The following is a 20,160-nucleotide window of genomic DNA, read 5'->3' as shown; positions in this document are numbered from 1 at the left end:
CTTAGCATTTATAGTCCAATGAGTACTGAAACACGGGGCAGTCATGGCATTTTACAGCAGAACAAACTGAGGGGACCATGGCACCCAGCTGGGCCCCTCATTTCAGGGAAACATCCCAAGAGTTGGAGCCATTGCCTGTGGTCACACCATTGGCATGGTCACAACGATTAGTCTTTATTTACCCACCTGCTTATCTACATCTTTGGGTCTGTAAAGAATCTTAAAAATAAATATGTAGCCATTGATATTTTTGTTTGCTTAATCCTGTGGTATGAATTCTCAGCTACCTTGGCAAAGTTCTAGGTTAATATAAAGAAAATTAACTGTTGCAAGGAGAGAAGAGAAATTTTGAAAGAGGGAGATAAAAAGGAAATGAGAGAGAGGAGTCACGAAGTTTTAAAATGACTAGAAGAAGAAAAGTAACCAAATGACTGTCTTATAACTGTGAAACTGAGTTTAAGGTATAGAAAGAGCTTGGTCATAGCTTCTGCATTTGGTAGAAAGAAAATTAAAAAGAGAGACGTGGCTTTACTTCTAATTGCCTCATGAACTTGGTGTTTATTTCTGGGAAAGAGGTCATAATCCCTGAATAGAAGTATGTTTGAAAGTGGTTATGTTTTAGATTAGGAGTAAAGGACTTCACGGCAAGCATTTTTTCAGTTATTAAATTAGGTGTTGTCTAAGATAACCGTCAGTGGTAAAGCCTCGAAAATAAAATGTCAAGTTATAGAAAAGAAGTTTGCATTACTCACTCAGCTTTGTAAAACGGTGTCCTCATAGCAAACATAAAAACCTTGTGTGCCCTGCTACCCACACCCCTACTCCTCCAGCCCCCCTCCCCCCTCCCCTACTCCTCCAGCCCCCCTCCCCCCCACCTCCCAGCTCCAGGGCATGTTTCATCTGAATGGAAGCCCCACTGTGTTTTCAGACAGTGTATCCACACATCTTTCCCTTTGTCCCCAAGATTGAGAATCCCCACCCACCAGCTGCCAGATTGTGACTTTTCCCTCATTGTGCAGGGTGTACCTGGGCTGGACTCAGGTTTCCCCTGGCTCACCCAGTGGTATAACTCCTTAGTTAACATGTCAGACACTCAGGGGGCTGCTCTGTCCTGACCTGGAACTTTTTTGGTATATCCGCCCTGCTCCTGGCCTCTGGCCTCTCGTCAGCAAAGCAGGGAGGATCCAATTGCTTGGTTTGTCACGGTCCGGAGGGGAGCATCCCCGTGCAGGGATCGCGGGACTCAGCAGTAGCAGCAGGAAGCAGAGTCAGCACACACAGCACGTCAACCTTGAACTTGAATGGAGAGAACTGCTGGCTGCCCTCCTTAGCAGCCTGCCCCAGTGCCCCATCCACTCAACCCCCCAAGACCAGTTTCTTCCTTCCTTTGGGTCTCTGCCCACCTAGAAACTCCACTTCCTTCAGACCTAAGCCTGCCTCGGTTCGACAGTCCCCGTCTCGTTTCTGAGGACCCTTCTCAAGGTCAGTTCCTCTGTGACATCTTGAGAGGGCTTGGCTTTAGAGCAGTGATCCCAGCCTCTCCTGCCTCCCCGTGGTCCCGAGGAGCCTGACGCCTTCTCTCCCATCACGGTGCCCCCGGGGGTGCCCACGGTGCCTCCAGCCTTGCGTCTCTCACACGCACCTCACTGGCTGTAGTTACAATGTTCCTTCCACATCTTTTCCGTCCCCTTGTTAGCATGGCTTCACCATTAAGACATAAAAAAGCAAATGCCAGAAGGACGTTTTACTTTATTTTATTTAACAAAGATAAATCACAGATTACAAACAAGATTATTTTGATTGTTTATTCCCTTGCAGTTAGAGCTGTGTGTTGTGAAGTAGTGTGAGAAAATTCAGTGAAATGAATCAAACATTCAGAACATTTAAAATGTAATTTTAGAGAATGATTGATAGCTAACTCGATAGGTGATCTGAATTGGCATAGATTCAAAACTTATTTTTTCTTTACCTTTGCAATTTTTACTTAAAATTGTAAGTCTAAAACTACTTCAGAATATGGAAAATAAAATCATAGAAATATATTTATCTATGTACCTAACAAGTATTGACATTACTGGTTTGAATTTTTTGTTTAAAAAGGAAAACATGACAAAAATGCATCTAAAGCACAGCCCCTTCACAGATTTAACTTTCTTCTGAAGTTCGTTTCTTTTCTGGATATGCTTTTATACTTTTACTAGACATGTATGTATATGTGACAACTTACAGAATATTCTGAGACAATTTTTTTAACTTACATAAATGGTGTACAGTTTATACTCTTTATCAAATAGCTTTTTCAGTCAGCATTATATTTTGAGAATATATGTTGAATCTTATGGATTTCATTTCATTAGTTTTAACTTCTCTGTATTATTTCAGTGTTAAGAGTTTATTATGCCATTTTTCTTTGGATGGACATGTACGTTATTTCCAATGTAACAATTTTGCATTGAGATCCTTGGAGAATTCTCTCCCAACACTATCTTTCTCCTTTGCAGAAACTTCACTCGTTTTGCATTTTTTAATGTATTACAGAAACAAAATTGTATTATTTTCATAGTTATTCTCCAAAGCAGCAATTCTCATGTGCCTTACTAGCTAGAAATAAATGTATATGCTGGCATTTGAGGTAAAAGGCTTTTGCAGTTAAGAAGGAATTTAAAAGTGTGTTTTTTTCTTGATCAGAAACCTTCCTCCCCAAACAAACAGAAACAATGTTGCATTGAATGTTATTGGACATGTCCCTGCGTGCAAATTTTATTTATTTATTTATTTAGGCCAGGTATACACTTAGGAGTTAATGACTGAATCTTGACACTCTCTTGTCTTTTAGTGGGGAAATTTTAATCCATTTTCATTTAGTATAATCGTTATATTGGAATAATTTCTATCACCTTTTTGTGTGTGTGTGTGTGTGTGTGTGTGTGTGTGTGTGTTTGTATGTTTTCTTTGCGCTTTTTTTATTCCTTTCCTGCTTTCTGTTGCATTTTTTTTTTCATTTTACTGATTTAAAAGTTATTCTATTATTTAGTAATTACCTATAAGTTTTTAACATGCACCCTTGACTTAATGAAGTCTAAAGAGAATTACTGTTTCTACTCCTGAACAATACAAGGACCGTAGAAGATTTGGGCTCTGATTCCCCCATCTTCCATGTTATTGTTGGCAGGTGTTTCATTCCACCTCTTTCTGAGGTCCTAAACAGTCATCATTACAGTCTGTGCTTACTGATTTTCTTTGCACACTGTTCATTTGTGAAATCCATTCTTTCCTTTGAGGTTCAGTTTTCTTCTGAAGTAGTTCCTTTTCTGGGAAGGGTAAACTCAGTCTCTGTTTGAGCATCATTTATGTGACTTTATGCTTGAATAGTATTTTAGCAGGGCGCAGAATTCTAAATTAGCAGTTATTTTCCCCCAGCACTTTGCAGATTTATTTCAGAGAAGTCTGCCGCACTCCCATTTTTGTTCATTTTGTAGGTAGTCTTTTTTTTTCCAGATATTTCTAAAATTGTTTAAGAATGAAACAGAGTGTGCCTAGATAGTAATCCACTTTTATTTATCTCACTCAGGACTGTGTGCATCCAAGCTGAGAATTTCTGTGTTTCTGAATTTGGGAAAGTCGTCAGGCATCATATCCTCGATGCTTCCTCCTCCTTCACCAGCTCTGGCTGGAGCTCCTATTAGACGTGTGTTGGACATTCTCACCCCTACGTATTCTCTCTCGTGTTTTTTGCATCTTTATGTCTCTCCTGCATTCCTCTAATTCACTCGTATTTTCAGTGGTGTCTAATTTGCTCTTTCAGCCATTTTTAGTTTCAGTTACTATACATTTTTTATTTCTAAAAATTCACTGCTTGTTCTTTTTTTCACTTCATAACATGGAAATGTTAGTTTTTTTCCTAGTTAGATACAACTATGATCTCAAACTTAACCATTTGCTGTATCGCTATTTGAAAATATCCTTTAAAAAATTTTCTTCCAACTATATCTGTGAGGTCATGCCTCTGGGAATAATTATTATATCAATGTTAATTTTTTTTGTTTCTTTTGGCCACACTGCACAGCATGTGGGATCTTAGTTTCCCGACCAGGGATCGAACCCACGTCCCCTGCATTGGAAGCACAGAGTCTTAACCACTGGACTGCCAGGGAAGACCCTATGTTAAATTTCTTTACCTTTTTTTTTTTTTTTTATGCTATGCGGGCCTCTCACTGTTGTGGCCTCTCCCGTTGCGGAGCACAGGCTCCGGACATGCAGGCTCAGCGACCATGGCTCACGGGCGCAGCCGCTCCGTGGCACGTGGGATCTTCCTGGACCGGGGCATGAACCTGTGTCCCCTGCATCGGCAGACGGACTCTCAACCACTGCACCACCAGGGAAGCCCCTCTTTACCTTTTTTAAAAACAAAAACAGGACAGTTTGTTGGGTATCCCATGTAAGCATCCCAAGCTAGTATTGCTGGGGTCATCTCAGGTAAACGTGTCTGCCCCAAATAAAAGAGATTTTTAAAAGAACTTGAATGTAAGCTCACTTCCTCTTTTCTGACTTATTTTTTTAAGGGAAGCCTCACCTTACAGTTAGGCATCAGTGGTGTTGGAGTTTTTTTGGCGTTTCATGTAGCATTTCTGCCTTGTGTTAACGGTGGGGAGGTGGTGCAGCTTTCGCGCGGTTTGTTGCCTTGCCAGGACCAGACGTCAGTGGTTTTTTTCTTTGAATCTTCTCTTGAAGATTTCCGATGCTGCTTTATGCAGAGGATAAGAGAAGTTGAGCATTGGACGGGGAGGGTGTCTTGCTGGTGCTTTCCGCTCCCTCTGGGATTGTGGCGCCGGTGCTGTCAGCACTGCCTCCCCGGCTCTGGCTTTGAAGGTCCTCGATAGAGCTGCAGAGCAGTTGCTCTGGAGACATTATATTCTAAACAGTCTTGTTTTTCTTTCCCTTCAGGCTTTCTTAAAATAGATATGTTATTGTGGAAAAAAATAGGATTTGGAAAAACACTTAAGAGACCTGGCAAGTAATTACTGAATTTTATTTAGAAATGATTTTGTTTCCCAAAATACTTTGAAAAAGACATTTAGTACTATTCTGCCTTTCCCCATTGAACAGAGGTTGAAACTCTGGTGAGATTAATACTTATAGGAAAGGCCCAACTATTGCCTAAAACACTTCTCACTCACAGTTCCCTTACCACTGAAACTCCTTGCTCAGAAAGAAGCTTCTCTCAGGGAGAAGCAGCGCCTCAGTTACCTGCCTGTCCATTTACCTGGCACTGCCCTGAGGGAATGCCTGCAGTGGGAAGATGGAGAGAAGGATTCAGCCTTCTGACAGACAGCCTTCCCCTCAGCCACACTCCCAGGGGACAGGGAAGGGATGCCTTCCAGTAGAGAGGAAGCTTTGGCTTTGGTCCAGAGCCAAGCCTGACTCCTCTAAACTGACCCTACAGACATTGGTAACTGAGCCTTACAGCTGGTGTAACAAGGAACCAGTCTACAAATCCTCAACTAAAGCAGACTCAGTTTGTAAAGCAGGAGTCAGTAGGTAAGCTGGAGGTCTCTCTTTAAATTCTGCAGAGGATGCTCTGGTGGGGCTTCTGTATACAGTAGGAGCAGCCGCAGTGCAGACCTAGTCACGAGCCTTCAAGCACTGGGGCAGAAAGAGCAGACATTTGTGTAGAGTCATAGCAAAGACTTATATATATAGTGCCTGCCTTATGCCAGGTACTGGGTTCACTCACTGTTCATCACTGTCCCCTTTCTGCAGAGGCAAAGCCCCGGGTGGACCTGGGATTCGAGTCTGTGCTTCAGGCCATTGTGCGTCACTGCCTCAGAACACTGAGCCTCAGGTTGAGTTTTCTCTCCCAGCCGGTCCCATAAAATATAAAATGAGTGTTTCTTGTGGGGTATGTGGAAGCAACTTACCAGAAACCACCTCTCAGGAGGCTGAATAGTGAGAGAAAAGGACTGCCAGTGTAAGTGGACAGGGCCCAGGGTTGAGGGAAGAATGCCAGACATACCTGTGTCAGGCTGGGCTGAGGACAAGCTGTTTCTTTGTGCTTTGTTCTGAAGCCTTCTCTAGTGTACAGAGCCTGTCCTTATGACGTAACCAAGAGTATTGCAGTCAGCTGTAACCCAAGGGGTTCCTGGGCCTCAGTGGAAAAAAACACTTTGGGAGGTCACGGGTATGAAATTATCTTAATGGGCATCCTTCTGCTCTGGACAGGAAAGATTTGAAATTCAAAACCACATGCTTTGACTTAACCCTGTTCCATAATGGCACTGCCAATATTGGCCAGCTAAACCTTGGAGAAAGAGGTACTTTTAATTTGGGAGTAGCTGATGGTTCATTTGAAACCAAACATCTGCTGAAGATAAAGATGCAGTGAAAGGTCTGCTTTTCCATAGAATTCTTCATGAATAGAGTATCTCCATTGTGTTCTTACCAAAGACACAAAAACAGACCAAGAAGGTCAGAGGAGCTTGGAAGTGCTGTTAGAGACATTGCATTTGGACCAAGAGTCAGCATTCCTAGGGACTGGTCCCAGCAGTGCCACCGAGAAGCTGTGTGACTTTGGACCAGCCATATCACTACTCGTCTCTGTTTCCTTAATAAAAACATGAACTTGTACCGGTTCTAAAAAATACACACTTGTAGATGCCCACAGGACCAGTCAAATCTGGGAAGATGTCAGCCTCACACACTTTTGGTGGTGTTGCTTATTTTAGCAAAGTCCCTCGGGTCCTGGGATGGTTGAATTTCAGCATGGATAGTGCCTGTTCCGGTTAACTTTCATTCCATTTCTGCTTAGGGGGAAATAACCACACAGCTCATCAAACCCTCATCACTAAATCCATTAGCCCCTTTTGGAAAGCGGTCACCTTACTGCTCTGACATCTTGCGTTTTGGGGGTGAGTGACTGATAAGGGCCACACAGGATGACATTCTTCTGCTTAAAGTGTTTCAAATGATCTTGTTTCTTGAGATGCTTTGGTGGCATTACAGAAAGTGCCGTGGAAGTGGTTATCATGCTGTAGGGTATACATTTGTGGTTAAATTGTGGTGTTAGATGAGAAAAGTCAACTCTCACCTAGACAATCAACTAGAGATGAATCACTCCGTGAACTGCATCGTCCAGACCCAGCTGTGATATTCACCTCAGTTTTCTTCTTTAAGTGAAAAGATGCATGAAACCACTTTTGTTATTGAATTTGTCTCATAAGGAGAGAAGAAAGCTTCTAGCGAGGCTTTAATTATAGCTCTGCACACGCCCATGGCCTAATTGAAGTTTGCTTTACTCCAGAGAAGGAGTGGTGGTTCACAGCGGTGCTGTGTGTGTCTTGGTTACTGGGGAAAAGCCAGGTGTAGGGTACTTAGTGCTCCCTCGGTTGCTCTTGGAGTGGCCGGTGGGATCCGGAGCTGGGGAAGTAGTGGCCAGCTGCTCGCTCTGGCCTGCTTTTCCGCTGGAGCACGGACCTGCCCTCTCGGGGTGACCTGCAGAAGTCAAGGTAGAGCCCTGCCCTCACTTCCAGTGCCTCCCCTTTGGTCCCACCTCCTGGGCCCTCCCTGGGGCTACAGTGTTGAGCTGCCCAGAGCAGCTCTTGGAGGGAAGCCAGGCCTGGCGAGAGCACTGTCTCCTCTGAGGCGCTCCTCTCAGGCTGGAGGGAAGGCCAGGCCTTGGCTGAGAGCCTCCGGGGTCTGTTACTCAGACATGCTGTTTTTTTTCTGATGGGAATGGAGAGAGCAGGACCCTGATACTGGCCACTTGTACGGAGGGTGGCTGAGAAGCTTAGGTGAATAAACTTGAACTCGGGTGCTTGATCCTCATGTGTTACATATCCTATGCCTTTGAAGACAAGGATATTTAAGAATTAAACTCCATGTCACCAGTATGACATTTGATGAGGACTGGTTTTCATCTTGTGAACAGAAACTTTTTTTTTCCCCTGCAAATAAAACATTGGGCCTAGATTTAAGGGGCAAGAAGCAGCACCTTGAACACTTCGTTTGTTGTTATTGAGCAAATATTTGTTCAGCATCTCTTATGTACGAGTCCCCGTTCCATCTCCCCCCACCCCCGTGATGGATTCTGTGGTTGCAGATATGCAGCCACAACCTCTGAGAGCTTACAGAGGAGCTTCAGACAGAGCCGGTGACGGGTCTTACACCTATGTGAGCAAATAGGTGTAAGTCACGGCACCTAGGGTCAGAGGCAGGAGACTGGCTTCAGCTGGAGTGCTCAAGGGGTCAATCATGAAAAACAATAAAATTTTAGCTGACCTTTGAAAGATGAATAAGATTTTGAGAGCTGGAGATGGGGGTCCATGGGTGCAGAGAGCATTGCAGTTGAAAAGTATAAAGTAATGGTCATTTCTAACAGTTGCTGTGCTTATCCTCTATACCAGGTTGGGTGAGGTGAGCATTACACACATCTTGTTAACGTCTCACGGCAGCCTGAACAGGCCAGAGTTATTGTTTTTATCCTGTTTGAAGAGTGAGGAAAATGAGGCCTAAAGAGCTGCCATTTGTTTTCATAAATAAAGGAACAGGCATGGTTTGCTGTTTCATAGTATTTTTTGTGCTCCCTCCCTCCCATTGGTGATGTAAAAGAACTACAAGTTTCTGTTTTTAAGGAAAGGCTTCTGTGAACAAAGATTTTACATTCTCTTCTGGCGTTTTTGAAAGTTGTTTCCCCTTTTTTTACTGCCAAGGGGCAAAAGCAGATGTGCTTAGAGGGGATGCCCAGAAGTGGTGACGAGTTTGCTTTGAAGTCTTCACACTGTCTCTCCTAGTTGCTTCTGGGACCAGAAACACGGAATCATGAAACAGCCAGCTGGGCTCAAGGGGTGGGACTTTCTACAAGGGAAACAGATTTTGCACTTGGAGCATGTATGTCACCTGGGAAAGACTCACACCTGTGATCTAGGCTTCTTTATCTCCATCCTTTAACCCAGTGGAGTTCCAGAAAGTTCTTTCCCTGTACCCTCCAGCCACAGAAGAAAATTTATCAGCACCCTCATGGCACAGAAGGAAGGGTAGCAAAGAACATTGTGCCAAGATGACACCTCTCTTCCCTCAGGTTTCCACCCCAGCACAGGCACACACGCACACACACGCAGTCCACTTTAGACTCAGACTTTGTATCTTGATTGTTGGGACTTCTGATAGGTCTGCATGCAGTGTGCTTAACTGGCATGACTTGAGAAAGGGGACGACCAGAAAGATAATACACCTTCCAATAAATTACCTATGGGTCTGGTTTTTCAAAGATAGTATAGTGTCGTTTATGTGTGGTCTGTTTTCAAAAAAATCTTAACTTAGTAACTGTAGAAAATTAAAACAGAACCTTTGGAAATAATTTAATCCAGCCTCTTCTGCTTACAGTAAAGAATGACCAAGGCCTAAGGGAATTAGCTGGCATGTCCCAGGTGGCTAACTAGCCCTGGTACTTCTGCTCCCTAATCCTGGGTTCTTTTCATCATAAAACGATGGGCTGGTCTTTGGCCGCAAAAACCATGTTAGCTCTTAAAGAAGTTAGTAGAAGGAAAACCAGATTGAAGCAGGGTGTTGAGTGTGCTGACTTTTGTCTCTGAGGGTGGAACTTTGTTTGTCTTCAGACCCTTGCGATCAGTTGATGTTCCCTGAGGGCATCTGTGTGCCGCCACCCTCCCCCCAGCCAAACTCTGTTGGAGGACAGTGTAGGGGAAGGTGGTCAGTGCGAGGTTCTAAAGTCCTGTGTCTCGGTTACATCTTCCGTGCAGCGCTGGTAGGTGAACCGTTTCTTACGTGAATCAGGTAGCATGAAACCAGTGGTTCCCACTCCTAGTTTCACACTGGAATTGCCTTGCAAGCTTCTGCTTTAATGGTCTGGGGGACACCAGGCATTAGCAATTTTTAAAAGTTCCCCCGGTGAGCCTGTCCTACAGCTGGAATGGGAACCACAGCTTAACAGTTCTCAAACATCAGCGGCATAAAAAATCACCTGTGAAACAACCTGTTTTCACACCGCGGAGCTTCACACCCAGAAATTTCTGATTCAGTGGGTCTGGGGTTGGGCCTGAGATTTTATATTTCTAGCTAACTCCTGGGTGGTGGTGTTGCTGCATCGGGACCACAGGATTGGATTCTCTAGGGTTTTGGCTCTGAAGCTCCAGGTAGGGCTCAGGTATTTGCATGTCTTTTGAGTTCCCACGTGATGCTGACGCAGCTGGACTGGGGAACACGTTGAGAACCACACTTGGGGCCCAGTGGCCGGCTCCTTGTGTTGGCTCCCCAGATGAGCTCAAGCACGACAAGACAGACCACCTGACGTTTCTCCTCCCATGGCCCCACTTGACTACCAGAGGGAGAGCCACCGGGAACAGTTGAGGATGCCGAGGCTTCAGGAGGAGGTGGTGAGCTGCGGTCTCCATGGAGAAAGGCGCATCTCGTGGGTGTCTGGCTGGCTGAAACATAGTGGACACGCACAGGGTGGTCAAATCACACCTTCCCTCTGGACCGTTGGATCAGGTCCTTAGGTCTCCCCGTAGCCGGGCGTCATCCTCACGTGTGGGTGAGGCAGCTGAGGCCCTCATGGAGAACTGGCAACCCTGCAGCTCTGCACCCCAAGTCCAGGGTCCTTGCTGTGCCACCACAGTGCCTCCTCTGCTGCAGGTGAGTTCTGAGGCATGGGCACAGTTCCTCAGCTCGCAGAGGTCTCACTCATGGATCCGGAGATGACACAGCAGCGGAAAACAGTGAAGAGGCTCAGGCTGGACTCGGTTGCCCCAGGCTTGCGCATCAGGATCACCTGGGAACCTGCTAGAAGTAGGAATTCTTGGGCCCCACCCCAGACCTGCCAGACCAGAAACACTCCCTAGCAATCTGCCTTTCACTGTGCCCTTGAGGTGATTCTGGTCCTACACAGTCAGGTTTGAGAAAAGCCTGTGGTTTCCCCTGAGGCCGTGGCAGGGCAGGACCCAAGCCTATGATTGGAAAACTTGGGCCTCGGGATTGGCGAGGTGCCTGTGACGGGCCCAGGGGAACTGAGGGTTCTGGAGAGAGGCAGCCTGGCAAAGCAGGGCCTGCCCCTTGTGACATTGAGTCCCTAGTCATTTAAAGCCCCCTTGGTTCACACTCCCTTGTCATTATGGTTTTTTGCCTGGAGCAAACTTGCCTCAGCACAGCCCAAGGTCAGTCTGCACAGATTCCCAAATTAATGAACTTTAATTGAATAGGGCTTCTCCTGGTTCTTATTTTGTTGGTGATTTGCTTTTTCCCTTTTTCTTTTTTTTTCCAGTTAGTGACGGGAGTATGGGAAGGCCAGTACAACTTCTTCTGTCAGGGCACACGCAGTGGAGGAGAAGCAGACATGAAGGTATTGTCTTTTTTTTTTTTTTTTTTTAATAACTAAATTGTTCAAAAGACAAGATGGCTGTCCAGGTAATCCCTGTGGACATTTTTTAAAGAACTTTAAAAGCATTATGTGCACATGGTATGAGAACTTAAGCAGCATGAAAAGTATAGATTGGAAACTAAAATCTCCCTCTCTGCAAAAAGTAAGTCCTGTTAACAGCTTCCAGGGAAAAAAATGTGCATGCATTTATCAGTATTTGTGCTCTATTTATATAAACAGGATCGGAAGGATGTCTTAAGTGTTCTAATCATTCCTCTAAGTGGTCTCTGGGTGTGGTCTGCCGATTCCAGCTTCCACTCTGGCGAGTTTTTTGGGTTTTGTTTTTAACAAAACGCTGCAGTCTACCCTCAGCGTGGCAGTCATTTCCTTAGAGACCCCGTGTGGCACGTTTAATTGGGCAGAACCTGGCACTGGATACCCTGATTCCTTTCTTCCTTTGCCTTGTGTCTGTCACCTGCCCCACACCAGCTCCTGAAAGCAGAAGTTCCTTTCATGTGGTTTTCTTCCTGCGATGGCTCTGTAGGCTCCTTCCAGAGGGAACAGGAGGCCAGCAGGGATCTGTTAGAGTCTTGAAAGGGGTTGGTGGACCTTTGAGAGCTTTCCCTGCCTTCACTCCACCCAGCCCCCCACCCAGCCCCCGGTGTTCTGGTTGTGAAGGCACTGCAGAGAGACTGGCTTTGGCGGGGCCAGTCGGCGGGGGGCGGTGGGGGGCGGTGGGATCCTGGGGTTGAGCGCAGAACCCGGAAGACGCTGATGGCCTCTTCCTCCTAGATCATCCGCGTGCTCTGGTGGTACTACTTCTCCAAGCTCATTGAGTTCATGGACACCTTCTTCTTCATCCTGCGCAAGAACAACCACCAGGTCACAGTCCTGCATGTGTACCACCACGCCTCCATGCTCAACATCTGGTGGTTCGTGATGAACTGGGTCCCCTGTGGCCACTGTGAGTCTGGCATCTCTGGGGACAGGTGTGAGCGGAAAGGCTGAGTTGAAACTAAGGCTTTGAGAAAAGGTGTTGTTTCTGTAGATATCTAGGTCAAGCCTTTGAACGTGGTGTCCGGGTTGCCTTTAATGATAGTCTGCGTGGCCTGTGCTCTCAGCAAGCTGACAGAACCTTTTTCTAGTTTGGTGCACATCCTGTGCTGACTTGGCAAGATGAGGGAAAGACCAGATTCCCAGCCTGGGGCACATGAAGAAATCAGGACAGAGTTCTCTATTCCAGATTGTTCCTGATCCTTGTTCCCCTATAATTTGGAAGATGTTTGACTGACAGGGACAGACCAGGAAGATGGAATCACACCATGGAGTGGGCACCAGAGAACAAGCTTTAGCTGTAGTACCTCAGGGAGTCTGCACATACTCTGATATAGTGACCCTCGCCTTCCTGAAGCGTGTTTAGCTGAGCAGCTTCTGTGACAAGCACCAACATTTGAAGTAAATTCTCTAAGAAGGATGTGGACCGCTTGTGGCCTGTCCTATAATTTCCAGAGATTTAAGTTGTCCCCGTCAGTTTCAGCCCAGGAGTTCTAACATGTCCCAGTCAAAATTCCTGTCATCCATCACCAACAGATTTTGACCAGGACCCCTTGAGTCTATTCACATATGTTTTTCCCCAGGATAGCACCACCCTTGATTAACTTGGCCCACCAGGATTCACATAGAGGATTTTAGAACCAGAAAGGACTTTCCAAGTACAGCTCCTTCCAGTTTGGGAGAACCCTGAGACAAAAGAAGGGTTGGTAGAACTCACACCTCATGGCCGTGAGTTACCTGACTTAACTTTCTAATAGAAACGGCACCTCCCCACATTAGAAGAGGACTTTAAATGTCAAAGATCCCACAGGATGACAGATCATCACCAGCCCCACCTGGCCGATGAGAAACAACCAGAGAATGGACGTGACTTGTCCAAGGTCACGTGGCCAGTTACTGTCATAGCCCAGCCTGGTGTGTCTGACCGCACACGGGGGAAAGCTGGTAGCTTTGCTTGATTGCTTACTGTGGGGGCAGAGGGCGGAGAGTCTGAAAAAAGACCTGCTGGTCCTACTGGAAATTATAAATTAAGACATAAATAATGGGTCTCTCATCACTAAGGAACGAGGCTCTGGACTCTATTATTGATAAGAATATATGGCCTCCGCACTGCAGTCCTGGGGAATAATTAGGAGGTGATTTCAAAGACCTCTCCAGACCTCAGCAAATGTGTAGAGACGGCCAGCTTTGAACGTACCGCCCGTCGGCTGTCTTCCCCACGTCTTCAACGCAGCAATCAGAGGCACTTGGGCAGCTGCCTCTGGGAGTCACTGGGGGCCTGGCAGCAAAACCTTTAGGTGCCAGAGTGGGGCAGGTGGTCTCCTGACTCCTGTGCTGGATGCCCACCTGGTAGCTGCAACAGACCCTGGGCTTAAAGCATCATGACGACTGCCTTCCCTGGGTGGAAATTGAATTCTGATTGCATGCCCGTGCAGTGCCAGATTGCTGCCGTGGTGTCTGCTAGCCCCTGTTCAAAAACACTTTTTTTTTTTTTTGATTTAAAAGGAATCTTGGATTTTATTTGTGACCTATTACATATGAAACATTGAGGCATCCTCCTCCCCAATTCCCTCTGTTCCTGCAGCTTATTTTGGTGCCACACTTAACAGCTTCATCCACGTCCTCATGTACTCGTACTACGGTCTGTCGTCCATCCCTTCCATGAGGCCATACCTCTGGTGGAAGAAGTACATCACGCAGGGGCAGCTGGTGAGTGACGTGGCCTCTTTCCCCCACGACTTGCCACCTGGGGAACGCCAAGCTCTTCCTGGGGTGCTCTTGCTGCCCTCCTGGCTTCATTGTTGTTTACTAGTACCTAAGATGTGGCTTTCCCATCCTCTCTCTCTCGGTCCAGTTAAACTCCTTGAAGTGGGCAGAGCAGGGAATCGTGTTCATTTCAGTCGATGGAGAGACCGTGCCTCTGAGCGTGCAGCTAGTTGGATTGCGGAACAAGGATTAAATCTAACTCTCTGACTTCAGGTTCAGCCATTTGTTCTGAGTTTGTGCACAGAGCCTATGTGTGTGCACATGTCTTCTAATTAGAACCCAAATCCAAGGTGAAATCTGTGTATCTGTGTTTCCAGGATTTGCTGGGAGGATCATGAGCCCGGCGTGCTAGCTTATTAGGCAGCAAGGGTGCAGGTGCCGGGCGACCTCTCAGCCTGTGTGGTGGTGAGGATGGCACTGCTGTGCCTCAGGTGACGGCCCCCTTCCTGGGCCCACGTGCCAGGGCCAGCCAGCAGCTGTTTGCACTTGGTGGTTATTTCCCACTGTCCTTCTTGAAGCTTTCCTCAGCTGTCAGTATATTATACACCCCATTTTTCTCCCTTCCTGATTTCTTTCGTAAACTAATTATTAACACTATTACTACTCACAGTAAAATCCTGACGTGCCAGGCTCTCATGTCAAGTAAGCAGTTTTACATGGATTGTCCCAGTAGCCTGATTTCGTGTTATTACCCCTATTTTTTTATAGATGAGGACATGGGGGCAATAGGCCAGAGCTAGCTAACCTGTCGATATTAGATATTAAACTCTTGGCCCTGGCCTTGCCTTATTGGTACATTTTTTTCTAAGGAAACCAAGCTGATTCATATCCCTCCATGTCAATTGCGATTTTTCAATATTGAAAGATAACCTGGGGAAAAAAAAAATCTGAGGAGACCTCCTGAGCTGCTTATGTGTTTGGCATTTCGTTATCATCTCTTTGCCAGCGGCTGGACAGTCCATGTTAATTTTCTCCTTACCCACCTGTGAGGAAGGATAATTGTTCTTCAGCCTCCTTGTTACACTTGAGAAGTGACGCAGAGATCGATGTGCTCCACGCAGCGTGGCTCTGCAGAAGCAGAATTTAGAGCTGCGTGGAGAGTTGGTCTCCCATTAGGCTCTGCCCTTTGAGGTAGAAGATCGCACCCAGTTCGCCTAGATTTATTCTACACACCACTTACAGTTTCTTCTCAGTCTAGAATACTTAACCTTAAAAAAGGAAACAAACAAAACCAAAAAACAGTTCCCTACATGGAGGGACTGAAAGGTGGGCCCGAAATCCAGTGGGCAGAGCCCTGCCCTCCGCTGTTACTCCTTAAAGGAAGCAGCAGCCACGCCTTATCTTAGCCCCTTCTCCCCATTTCCCCAGGCCCTTCCCCTGCTTCTCAAGATTGACTTGTCAGAAATAATCTAGGGAATTAACATTATATGCCAATCAGAGTATAAGTCTGGCTGCCAGCCTCAGCCTTCACCAAACCAGAAGGTCCACGGATAAGGATGAGGAAAGTGTCCCGTGGGATTGCACGTCCTGTAGTGAGGTCCCTGGTCCCTCTAAACATACACCCCACACCCATCCTTCCTCTACAAAGAAAATAAAAACCAAAACTCTTGCATCTCCTATACTGTATTCCTGAAGTGTGTGTGTGTGTGTGTGTGTGTGTGTGTGTGTGTGTGTGTGTGTGTGTTAGGTTTTTTAAACACGTTTTCCATTTTTCCCTCCAGCTTCATTGAGATATAATTCACATGTAGTCTTGTGTAAGTTTAAGGTGTACAACGTAATGATTTGATATATGTATCTGTTGTGAAATCTACCCTCAGCAACTTCCAAATATACAACGCAGTGTTGCTGGCTATTCCCCAAGCTTTAGAGAAGATGGTTTCAGTAGTTGGAAGGGGAGGAGTGTATACATAGGACCCATTCAGATGTATAACGAGTTTGGGTACGTTTAGCATATGCACCGTGTTTTTGAAATGACCTCTGCACCTACAGAAAAGTTAATAAGTGTTCCTTCCCAAACTTGGGGGTGCGGGGTAGAGCGCCCATCTGGCGGATGCCTTGACGCTGGGCCATGGCCACGTGCTCAGCTGTGTCTCCTCCCCCAACAGCTACAGTTTGTGCTGACCATCATCCAGACCAGCTGCGGGGTCATCTGGCCGTGCGCCTTCCCTCTTGGTTGGTTGTATTTCCAGATTGGATACATGATTTCTCTGATTACCCTCTTCACAAACTTCTATATTCAGGTAAATCTCACTCTTCTGTGGCGGTTGAGATTTGGGGTCCTTGCAGCCAAGGCCCTCATTCGTTCCTTTAATGGGGAGCCCCTGCCTTGGTGGGGCTGGGGTGGGGGTCACTGCCAATGCAGGAGGAGGTACTGAAGTCTGTCCAGGCTTCTGGAGTTCCAGGTCTTCGATGAGGGAGGCTCGGGGTCCCTGTGGGAAAGCAGAGCTGTCCAGCAGGCCCCGTACCGCTTCCCTCGTGGCCACTGCAGACCCGCCATAGGTGAGTCTCAACCCCATGTCCCTCAGCCCCACTGCCCTAAACTTTGGGGCTTCATTAAATGTCTGAAGAAATTTCCATCACAGACCCCAGCTATAGACAGAAATCAGCCTTTCGTCCTGGTTTTCTTACACTTTCTCTCCCCGCTGCTCAGGTTTGGGGGTGCGGGTCGTTCCCAAGTGCATGATGTGATGTAGGTTTTTGCTCGTGGAAGGGTCTGTTTAGGGCAGATTACCTACAGGGGAGCCTGACCTTTTGTGGCCACTGTTGACTCCCCTGTGTCCCGTCACCCCTGGGGCTCGTGTGTTCGTGCTCCATGGGCAGGGCCTGGTTCTGGGCAGGCATATAGGGGGTGGTCAGGAGCAAGGACAGAGGGAGTAAAGCCGGGTCACACTGAGCATCCCTCCCCCCCCGGGGGTGGGGAGGGGGCAGAGCAGCATGTTTGCCCTCCCTGCGCCCCACGCAGACAGACACCTGTCCCCAGACACACCTGGGGTGGCGGCTTTGAGTTGCATTCACATGTTGCTGGGCTGGTGGTTCATGCTACACTTTGGGGCAGTCACCAGGTATGAGGGAGGTTAAAAGATAGGGCCCAGGCTTCCCTGGTGGCGCAGTGGTTGAGAGTCCGCCTGCCGATGCAGGGGACGCGGGTTCGTGCCCCGGTCCGGGAGGATCCCACATTGCCGCAGAGCGGCTGGGCCCGTGAGCCATGGCCGCTGAGCCTGCGCGCCCGGAGCCTGTTCTCCGCAACGGGAGAGGCCACGACAGTGGGAGGCCCGCGTACCGCAAAAAAAAAAAAAAAAAAGGATAGGGCCCGAGGAAGCTGAAGCCACACCTGTTTTGACTGCCCTCGTGGCAGAGCGCTTTGTACATAAAGGGACGAAATAGTTGCTGAAGCCATGAGGCAGTTTTGAAGGCAGAGGATGTGAGTGACAGCGTGGAAGGGCAGAGCTGAGTGAAGTGTCAATTGTGTTTTCTGTCTGACTCTCAAATAACACTGACACAGTGAGCCTGTGACTCACTGAACTTACCCAGGCTGAGCCTCAAACAATGGAAGAGTGATTGAAACCAGTGGCAAAAACACGTTTTCCTGGTCGCTTGACCGCAACAGACGTTGCTTCTTGATGTGATAGCACGGGTCCCCGAAGGCTCTAACGTTAGGGATGCAGCTGGGCCCCCACCGTGGTTCCCATCTGCCCGTATGCCTTGCAGACCTACAGCAAGAAGGGGGCCTCCCGGAGGAGAGAACACCAGAAGGACCACCAGAACGGCTCCGTGACAGCCGTGAACGGCCACACCAGCAGCTTTTCTTCTCTGGAAAACAATGTGAAGCCGAGGAAGCAGCGTAAGGACTGAGGCCCGAGGGTTGACAGCCTCTGAACCACGTCGTCTGATTGGAAGCACAAATGAATTGTGCCCAATGCTCGTTAACAGCTGCTGTAACTAGTCGGCCTACAATAGTGTGACTCACGTAGGACCTCTTCCATCAGTTCCAAACCCCTAGAAAATGTAGACAGATTACCCAAGTAGGCATAAGATTTTTAACATTTCTGGGCTCTCACCGACCCCTGCGCTAGACTGCGGAGGGCGTGTTGTTGTAGTACACGACACTGCTGTTGCCTTATTAGTTATAACATGATAGGTGCTGAATTGTGATTCACAATTTAATAACACTGTAATCCACACTTTTTTTTTAACTGTAGATCATGCATGTGATTGTAAATTTGTATAATGGTGTTACAGTAGAGAAACACACATGCCTTAAAAGTTAAAAAACGGGGCCCAAAGCGTTATTAGTTTAAATTAGGGTATGTTTCAAGTTTTTACTCATTTCTAATAGCTCTGTTCAGAAAAATCAAAGACCATGATTTATGAAACTATCGTGTGACACATAGTTTCCAGTGACTTGTACATGTGAAATCGGCACCTTCAGTTTTGTAATATCGGCTTTAAATCAGGCAGGTTCAAATCTAGTGGAACAGTCAGTTTAACTTTTTAACAGATCTTATTTTTTTATTTTGAGTGCCACTATTAATAATGTAAAAAGGGAGGGGGGGTTCTAAAGCAGTCTTGATGAAACTTAAAATATATATTCTTTGTCTTCGGGATTTTAGGACGTGTGTAGGATGAGCAGGCCGTTTTAAATTTCAGAATTGCTAAGTGTTTTTATACAGGAAACAAAGCCCATTTTGCTTTCCAGTTGTGAGAGAAGATTTATACTTTTCAAGAGAGATGATTAAATGTTTACCATTTGACAGAGCCCCATAGATGAGCAGTGGGGAACTGGTTGCCAGGGTCCAAATTTGGGTTGATTTCTGTACTATTTGTTTTGACACAAACTTCCTTTGAAAATGTGCCTAGCTTACCAAAAGGAATTAAAGGTGGGGAAAGGACCTTAGAAAAATGTAAGGTAAAATTAAACAGATAGCTGCAGCGTGAGAGAACTGGGGGACTCGATAGAGATGGTTTGTTTAATGTAAATCTAATAGCACCTGTACTTTTTTTACCCTGCTTCAAATCTAAAGATTTGTTTAGAAATACTTGTTTAAAAATAAGACTGCTTATCATAAAATCATGTCTCATACCCTAGAGGCAGTGGTCAAACAGATAAGGACTGTTGTGTGTGTCATTTTAAAGTGTTGGAACTTAGCCTCTGAATACCTTCTCCCTTGGAGGAAAAAAACATTCACTGAACCACTCGTGACACATCTGAGAAGGTCACTGACAATGTATGAACGAATTGTTGGTTTGATATTTATGTAAATATCAGTTTATCATGCTTTAATTTTGCACATTCATATTATAGGGAGCCAGTTGGTTCTCTTAATTAGTCTTGTGGGATTTCTGTTTGGAAGGAGTCACAGCATCTGTTTACATTTACCTTATCAAATCTAGAATGTGTGTATTTGTAAATGTGTGTCTTCCTAGGTACTAGTTTGCAAATGTCTTTACATATTTCAATACAGAAAGTATAACATTCAATAGTGTGCTGTCAAAGTGTGCTTTAGCTCATCTGGATATACCCACAATGTTAAATAATGTCTCAACATTAATCATTAAAATGTTTTTGATTACCTGTGCTTAGTTTTACATTGTTTATATGCTGCTAATTCTGAATGACTGGAGAAAAATCCGCTTTCTTCACCATCTAGGAACTCACCCAAATAGATGTAACTAATTCAGTTTGGAAGGTTATATTGTGGCTCAGCTCACAGGAGGAGGGATCCCCACATCGTAAGACATGGTGGTGGCTGAACCCCAATTCCTTTCTCTAAGCCTTTCCCAGTTTCCCCAGTAAAGGCCCCAGCTGGAAGTCCACTCCTTTTTCCTTCCTCCCTCCCTGCCCCAGGCTATTGGAGTTACTTTCCTAGATCTAGACCAGAGGTCTGCACATTCTTTCTGTAAAGAGCCAGATAGTACATGTTTTAGGCTTTGCAGTCCACACTGTCTCTGTCTACACTGTTCAGCTGCCTTTC

General features: G+C 46.2%; 1 protein-coding gene across 1 annotated transcript in view; it reads left to right on the top strand.

Annotated features, from left to right (window-relative positions):
- Positions 1 to 19,758, top strand: part of ELOVL5 (ELOVL fatty acid elongase 5) — a 66,166-nt gene extending 46,408 nt beyond the window's left edge. The window contains exons 4-8 of the mRNA XM_081247755.1: positions 11,273 to 11,350; positions 12,161 to 12,332; positions 14,007 to 14,131; positions 16,294 to 16,428; positions 17,897 to 19,758. Of these exons, the coding sequence (XP_081103881.1) occupies positions 11,273 to 11,350; positions 12,161 to 12,332; positions 14,007 to 14,131; positions 16,294 to 16,428; positions 17,897 to 18,040 (654 nt within the window). The 3' untranslated portion in view covers positions 18,041 to 19,758. The remainder of the gene's footprint in view (positions 1 to 11,272; positions 11,351 to 12,160; positions 12,333 to 14,006; positions 14,132 to 16,293; positions 16,429 to 17,896) is intronic.
- The last annotated feature ends 402 nt before the right edge of the window (positions 19,759 to 20,160 follow it).

This window comes from Mesoplodon bidens (genome assembly GCF_964165515.1).
Source record: "Mesoplodon bidens genome assembly, chromosome: 10".
In the NCBI taxonomy this organism is placed as follows: Eukaryota; Metazoa; Chordata; class Mammalia; order Artiodactyla; family Ziphiidae; genus Mesoplodon; species Mesoplodon bidens.
This window is presented reverse-complemented; position numbering and strand designations above follow the sequence as displayed.